Below are 8913 nucleotides of genomic sequence, written 5' to 3' on the forward strand. Positions count from 1 at the left end.
TCCTTTCCTAGTGTCATTATTTACGCTATGAATTAGTCCGACAGCTTCCTTATTGTTCCTATCTGCTGGAAGGTCATTAAAGGAAATAAAGAACGCGCTGGTTAGGATAATGATCCAATTATAGAAAATGAAAGTAGATGTTTTTCATAAATTATACATTATATGTGGTTGTGATATTAAAGTGATGATATGAATGAAAATATACCTTCATTTTCTGTGTTCACATTGCCGTTAAATACAAAATGAATCGAAGTTAAATAGAGCCTTGCGTACCATCTGCTAAAGACGCAGAGTTTTCCACCCTTCTCTTCTAAATTGGCACACGTGATGAAAAATAAGTCTGGTGTTAGGGTGTATTGAGACGAGTCTCAATGAAAGCACTGGCCTAGGTCACAGAGCAATAGATAAGTCTATTAATTATGTGAAAATTAGTTAGTCATTAGTATGATTTTAGTTGAAAAGACACACACACAAACATACATGTTAGATCCCGATGAAGGAGCCTTAGAATGATTTCTCAATACCCATAGTGATTCTCCACTATGAAGACCATTTCCCTTTTTAATGAATGGATTTCCCTCGAATGAATGAAAACAATTGACAAAACAAAAACATGAGCTTTTTTGACTTTTAACTGTGGAGGAATCTTTAACATGAATAGTCTGTACCACATAGGGGCTCTATGTATTGTTGCACGTAGACTTCTAGACACTTTTTCCACATCAAGTCCTCTGATCAGCATCACTTACTGAGAAAAATTTGGGTTTAAAATGATAAATCTGGTGTAAGAGAACTTTTAGTCTATCAATATCACTTCTAGACCGTGACTAGACATCACAGGATTATTAATATATTCAGATTGAAAAATACTTCGTATTCAAGCTTTTATAATTAAATGATACAAGTTCTGTAGGTAACTGCGTTCAAATGTTGCTTCATTGAATAGACACTAATCCAAAAGTTATACATATTGAATCATATTTCGGTATTCAAGCATTCATAATGAAACGATACACATTTAAAATAGGTTACAATATTCAGGAATTTCTGCAGGCAAACGTGTTGAAACGTTGTTCCATGGTAGAGAAGCAAATCTAAAAGTTAACAGCATTAATGTATGCATATTGAATCATACTGGGGTATTCAAGCTTTCATAATCAAATCATTAAAATGGTTTAAAAGAGTGAAACAGCGTATTTCTGGACTGGTGTGAACCAACACTTTGTTTGGTGGCGTCTTAGTTTCCACCTATTTAGGTGTAAAGTCTGTTTAAAATTTTAACAGTGTAAGTAAACGTTGAATCGTTACTCCATGGTGGTGACATCATTCCAAAGATTACTTATATTATTATCTATCCATATTGAATCATATTTAAATATTCAAATATTCATAATTAAATTTGAATAGCCTACAATATTCCAAATTTATGCCGATAAACCATTCGAAACGTGATCGAGACGCCAATTCCAAGCTGATTACTCCCCTTTCATGTCGATGGAATCATTCGGACTAATAGTGAGGACTGAGATCACTTGACTTATTCTGATGTATTCAGAGATATATATAGGGAGTCTTCTTGTCTTCAATCTATGCATAATTAATCACACCAGATCTGGCGATTTCATACCGACCGTACACTTTGATTTTACAATGGAAAAGAGTTTTTCGCCCTGCTGGTCGAGATCTTTAACAAAAGTTGACCGACTATATGGGCGTGGGGAAGTCTGGCGACCTTGAATAAGTCATCTTTCCTTATCATTCCAGTGGACCCAGCATGGGTAATCCTGGAATGATCAATGCCAAGAGGTTTTGCCAAGGACCAGCTGGTAGAATGATCCTAAGTTGAAAAATATCGTTGGTTATTTTCTTTCTTTCTTTGACCGACTTGGCGTGATATTCACCATTGGTAGCATTGTGACCAATTGTTCTTTATTATATTCAACTATATACAACATTGTACAAATTTTCAGATTTAAAAAAAAGCTTTTTACATAAACTGTCACTTTTCTATGCAATTTAAAACAAAAACTACATTATTACCTCAATTTGTAAATATTCAATTATAATTTTATTGAATTTCCTTATGACATCTCGTACGCTATTATTTTATTGTCATATTTTTAAGACCTTCTCAAACAATTGAAGAATTAACATAGGCGTACGGGTCGAAGGCGTGGTTATAAGTTTTAAATATTTTAATGATAAGAGAAATCGGATATGTACGTTACAAAACCTCACTTCAAATCGTCAAGACCGAAACCAACAACAGTTTTTCTGTAAGCAGAATTGTTGGACTAAGGGATTCTATGGTATTCCCTAAGAATGGTCGTATTCAAGCCTAAAATTCAACGATCTTTGTTGAAGCATCCTGTTCATGAATCCGCTTAAGACGATCGTCAAGGCCATGCAGGAAATTTTACCAGAAACGGCATAAGCGTATTCTTTTTCCATTTCCCATTATCGGGGATTGTATTCCTCCCATCCGTATAACTGGACGCTTTTATCCTACTACCAGTCCCTCAGACGAACTTTACTAGCAGAAGACTGCATCTACATGTAAAGTACAGAAAAAACCTGTGTCATCAGATTTTATAACGATGCGTTCATAAGATATTCCCAATGGGTTGACGTGGTTTAATTAGGTTACTAGTTTGTATTTTAAGGTTTGTTATTTTATTAGAATTCTGCTAAATAAATTCGATACAGTTCAGAAAATACGAAACGAAACAAATTATAGAGTGAAAATTGACACCAATTAATTCGCTAGCATATTTTTTTCGTTTCAAATCAGTTTCTAATCATTTATTCTAAAAAATTGTACAAAACCACTTTCTGGTTAATTGCAATAGGTATCGCATTCACCTGAAAAACTGAACGAATCGGAGAACTAACACACGGTAATTACCCCATAACACGTGTAACCTATCTTACCTTACATTCTCAACATAATGTTAGTTTAAAAAATAACTCTCCTAACGGTTTGTTTGGTTTAAAAAATAATCGAACAGTTGCCTGGTATAAACAATGGCTGCTGTAGACTTGTCGGTATCTGATATTTGAAAGTAAAGATTAAGTTTGTAAAGAGTTCTTTGGCTGAATATTCACTCCTGATTGAGATCGATTTACTAGACTAGCTATTGAAAATTTAATATCAAAGTCTGAAAGCATAACTTGAATTATGCCAATTAAAAATCCGTACCAGCAAGACAATTCCGTTAATCAAAATCTCATCCAACGAGATAATAGTAGTGGATTCCTCCAGAGAGAAGAACCATCAGGTGTTTCGAAAACAAACAAACATATACGATTTCAAATACATATATTTTAGATTCACAGCAATAAGCAATTTATAACTGCAAATGGTGGCTGATATTTTTCCAATGATACCCCAGTAGTGATTTACGGATTAGCGTTCAGATAGCTAAAATAGATCTCTAACAGCTGGTAGAGAAACATGGAAATGACTTTACAGATAGCTTAAATTAAGCTGTATCAGCTGGTAGAAAAAGTATGTAAATGACTAAACAGATAGCCGAAAAGCTGTATCAGCTTGTAAAGAAAATATCTAGATCACTATATACTTTAAGAGTATAAATCACCTCACTGAATTCCATTCCATCTTCCAGAAACTATATAAAATAGTACAGATCTGAGAATCAATTCCATTCGGTACTCGATCTTATATCTTTTTAATCTATCTCATATTGTTTCATATACCGGAAATATTCGGACCTCCAGTGAAGAATCTTAAGAAATAATGACATCAATCTGAGTAAACGTTTATCTGGCAGTTTTATCATTGCCCATTGACCTTCTATCATACGAAACTCATTGTTGATTTAATGATTCTAATTAACAGAAAGGCCAGTGCCGACTTTTCAGATTTTTGTACACGCAGGTGCCATTTGTTACCAGAACCTATTTAACCATTAATTGATCCAATTTACAACACGGCCCGAATTTTTCATATTTTAGTCTTAAGGGTGCCATCTCTCGTCGTGACCCGAGCTATCAAGGTAGGCTATTTTGTCTCGTAATCTCAGTAAACCAGCGAAATTTTGCACGAGGCTAAGCCACCCTTTCATGTTATTACAATGGACCGAGGTCAGTATCGCTAAGAAAAATCTAGCAAATCTTGTGAAGCCATTATTGCCCATTATTCCTGTCGACCCAGTAGTACACGTTTGTTGATAATTCAGGAGATGCCAATGCCAAGAGATTAGGTCAAGTCTATATGGAACAAGGATTCTCGTTATAACCCAGATTATAAATTTACAGATTGTAAAATCGGAAATCCAGGCTTTTTTGTAAATATCACGAGCATATCGAGCATACAATCGTGTAGAACTAACTTTTAAAGTTTATAATTTCTGCAGTTGTATATGCAAAATAAATGAAACGTATGCAAAAAGTAGCACGATATAAACTAAATTTGAAAACTTAATTGACATATGACAGGTTTAATGTCCCAGAACTGCACGGTAATAATTATTGTATGCGTGGAAAGTTAGCGAAACAATATGTTCTCTCTTCCAAAACATTTTTTTTCAGGGAATATAAATATTTATATGGTATAATCATTGTTTTATAAAACCTTTTTTCTCTACATATTCATGAATTTGTAGTTTAACAACGAGTCCTATAAACAGCAGGCTGTAACTGATGTGATTGGGAAGTCAGTGTGCAGAAGCTTAAAGTTAATTCCCCGCTATCTGTTGGTTGGAAGTCTGGAATCGGTATGCAGAATAAATCTAAACACCCAAATGGAAAAGTTCTAAGAAAAAGATTGAGCAACAGCGTTTTAAAACAAGTTATTTTCCAACTTTCCATATTTACCCAGGTCTAGTGGACAATATTGTAGCCAAGGTGAAGTGTTTTGTCAAAGTGAAGCTATTATGAATAACAACATGGCGAACTCTCGGGAACTGTAACATTTCGATTTTTACAGCCTTAGTAAATATTTGCTCATTTAGAATAGATTGTGTGTCATTTGGTAGCTATAATAGATCTATACATTCCCAAGTGCTATGAGTTGTAGTGTTCAATATTTCAACAAGTAGAAGAAGACTTGCACAGTTGATGGACTTTTAAAGGTAGAATCCCGTATTCAAATTCCTTTGCGATCATCTGATCTGTCAATACCTTCAACTTTACAAGGCACAAATCCATATTCGTATTTTATATCGGGATTTTTGACTAAATCCTGTCTCTCAATGGTCGATAATCTATATCTCTATTATGAAATAATTTCTGATGTTAACATTAATTTTTCAAGAGGGAGTAAGCATAGTTTCTTAAACTTCATTGGGTTAAAAAATTTTCAACAAACAGATTTTCAAATTTTGTCACCATTAGCTTCAATTTAACTCTGCTTTTAGCCAATACTTTTATTACTTTTAAACCAAGTTTTTGAAATCAAACTCCTTCTGTATCGGTCCTGAAACAGAGCTCAGGTGTTAAATTCTAACCATAATAAATCTTCAAGTTGAGAGAATAATAACAACAGAAAGATTAGTAGAAAGATTAGCAGAAAGATTAGCAGAAAGATTAGTAGAAAGATTAGTAGACGCTGTTATCTCTTCTCTCTGCAGGATAAGTCTATAACTGGATACAGTTAACCTGTCTGGGATATCAGCGTCGATAGAAGCGTACGTTAACTTGTCATCTACCAACAACTTCCAAGTCAGTGATATCAGTTAGCTGGAAGCGGACGTTAACTTGTCATCTACCAATAACTACCAAGTCAGTGATATCAGTTAGCTGGAAGCGGACGTTAACTTGTCATCTACCAACAACTACCTAGTCTGTGATATCAGTTAGCTGGAAGCGGACGTTAACTTGTCATCTACCAACAACTACCAAGTCAGTGATATCAGTTAGCTGGAAGCGGACGTTAACTTGTCATCTACCAACAACTACCTAGTCTGTGATATCAGTTAGCTGGAAGCAGACGTTAAATTGTCATCTACCAACAACTACCAAGTCTGTGATATCAGTTAGCTGGAAGCAGACGTTAACTTGTCATCTACCAACAACTACCCAGTCTGTGATATCAGTTAGCTGGAAGCAGACGTTAACTTGTCATCTACCAACAACTACCCAGTCTGTGATATCAGTTAGCTGGAAGCGGACGTTAACTTGTCATCTACCAACAACTACCTAGTCTGTGATATCAGTTAGCTGGAAGCAGACGTTAAATTGTCATCTACCAACAACTACCAAGTCTGTGATATCAGTTAGCTGGAAGCAGACGTTAACTTGTCATCTACCAACAACTACCCAGTCTGTGATACCAGTTATCTGGACGTGGTCAACTACGTACAACTGCATGTCGAGTTCCCATACCCTTGTTCATATACCATACGTTTACATATTGGAGTATGCCACCGAACCACCGAACATGAAACAAAAGAGAGAAACATATGAATCAATTGTTGACTCTGAGAAAATTGTCGTAAATCCAGTCTGTCACATAGAATTGTTGGCCCTCAAAGACTGAAAGAGACTGCAAAGACCAACAACTCTGTATGTGAGATTGTCAAAAGGGTTTGTTTCGTTGTGTACAATGTGGGTACGTTAGTTCATCGTACTAAGTAACCTCTGTACAAAATTAAAACTTAAAAAAAAAACGAAACGAAATAAAGAGGCTGTTTTTAATCAAGTTGTCATTCTACACAATGACAAACATCGTCACAGATGGAAATCTGCTGTAAAAGGAAGTCGAAGAGACTTTTAAAAAATCAAATTTCCGTTCCGTATCTCAATAACTAGCTAGTCTGTTTGTTTTTCCGCTAGCAGCATGTTTTATTGTAATTGCCAATTGACTAACATCTGTTAATAAAATATAACAGCACTCTGGATAGGTCGAGATAATACCCCTTGTCAGTGATGCAGGTGAGGGGTTGCAGACATGGAAAAGGGGTCTAGTCGTTAGGATGGGACAATAAACCGAGGCCTCGTGTGTTACAGACTGTGCACGTTCAAGATCCCTCGACAGTTGGAACTCAAAAAAGAGCAGGCTGATGCCAATGTTCTGGCAAAATTTCCTTCATTGTACTCTGAATGGTGTTTCCCGTCTTCATTAGCCACATTGTGCAGAAAAGTAGGATGTAAAACTTCATTTCATTTCATTGTTATGAAAAATAGGAAAACCTGCCTCACAAATATGTTCATTCAGCTTTGACACTTTCAACCCGTTGCGCCTCAGTATTTTATACACTTCTGTTCTGACTCGTTTGCTACGTGCAGTGTTCGTTAGGGGGCATAGTCATTTAATTATAGGAAATCGACAAATTTCGTTTTATTGGTACCTCATCACTTTAAAATCAATAGTTTAAAATCGAAGAAGAGGCTTATGTTTGTGTCCCCACACAACCCCCAAAAATACACTGCAAGGCTTGATTTTTTCCTTTAATGCCCAATCACGATCAGACAACCAAGAAGCAAAACATAACTTCATGTCTTTTCCTGGTTTATGTTGACAGTAAAAAGCTATTTAATGTACTCTTTACAATCTTTTCAACAGCCTTTTTTTAGCGCAATAAATTCTTATCTTTGTACTGTAACAAATCATAGTTCTAACAGTACTGTATCGATCTGTAAATCATATAACTATCAGTTTAAAGATGTATAAGAATTAATATTAACCATCAGTAGGTGAGAATCTTGCAGGGTCGTAAATAGTTGGTTTGTTTTGTTTTATGTGGGGGAACAGTTGCCTCTACATAGTTACAGGTGAGGTTTTGAAATACGATTTTTAACACAGGTATTCGAAATGTAAATCCTAAGAACATAAGTGAACTGTTCGGACATCGGAGGTATAGAGCAGTTGCTCCTCGTGATTCTTCGTTATTTCGTTTTACTTTTCCTGATATTTTTCGTCTCTATTGTAATCTTACAAGTTATCTATCACACTCTCGTTCTCATAACGCAATGTCTTAACAATCTAACGATGTCCGGCGTGATGTACGATGCGGGATTATCGATACAGTAGAAAATTGTACAAGCGAATCGTGTCCTTATCGTGACCGGACCCGTACCCGTTCTTTAGTTTTATTATCTACGGTATCGATAATTCCGCACCGGACACCACACCTGACACCGTGCACCGCCTATTCGTGGCTTTAGGTAAATTTGTCGGGGTACAACTGGTATACCTGATTTATACACGTGATACGATGACTAGATATTACAAACGAAGGCGTAAGATCCGGGAAGCACGTGCTAACAGAATATAATCTATACAGAAGTTATTATAACCTAATTATCATTTTATAGATATATCATCATTTCAAAATTGTATTCATAAACATTTCATAATTATTAAAGGCAAGCGGGATCTTACCAAGTTGCGAACAGCCCCGCGGGGAACTGATATAAGGTGTACATAGGGCGAACGGACCCGCTCATTTACAAGCACCATTAAATAGGTAAACAGGGATAAATATTCCAAATACAACTAATGTGCCAAGAATCTTTATATATCGTATTGTATTTAATGGTTTTATGAACAACGGACCATTAGAGAAAAATGATTTATGTCAGTTCTCTAATTATTATTGACACTTGTAAAACGTGTTACAAACCGTTTTTATAACAATACAATGTTCATCTATAATGATTACATGATATCAGGGTCCATATTGATCTAGGCACCGAGGCAGTGTGGTTCTGACTTGATATTCATATATCATTAGCATGTAATCATTCTGACCATAGACAACTTACCTGTTTCATAAAACCTTAACTCAGCATGAGTTCTTCAGGATCATTTTAGATTGGTCATCTGATTTGTTAACAAAATTTCGGTTTTAAAAACTGATTACTGTAGTTCTTTAAATTTGGGTTTAAATTTCAACCCGGGGTTCTTTACGTCTCATGCAGGAATGCATTGGCAATTGTCCGAGACCTATA

At 35.5% G+C, this 8913-nt stretch overlaps 1 protein-coding gene across 1 annotated transcript; it reads left to right on the plus strand.

Annotated features, from left to right (window-relative positions):
• Positions 1–5953: 5953 nt before the first annotated feature.
• LOTGIDRAFT_114415 (hypothetical protein) lies at positions 5954–6163 on the plus strand (the record flags this gene model as incomplete). The annotated part of the gene is made up of 1 exon (XM_009052860.1): positions 5954–6163. A coding segment is annotated over one exon (210 nt), but the record flags the coding sequence as incomplete, so codon positions are not given.
• Between the last annotated feature and the right edge of the window lie 2750 nt (positions 6164–8913).

The sequence above is a fragment of the Lottia gigantea genome (genome assembly GCF_000327385.1).
Source record: "Lottia gigantea unplaced genomic scaffold LOTGIsca_19, whole genome shotgun sequence".
Classification (NCBI taxonomy): Eukaryota; Metazoa; Mollusca; class Gastropoda; family Lottiidae; genus Lottia; species Lottia gigantea.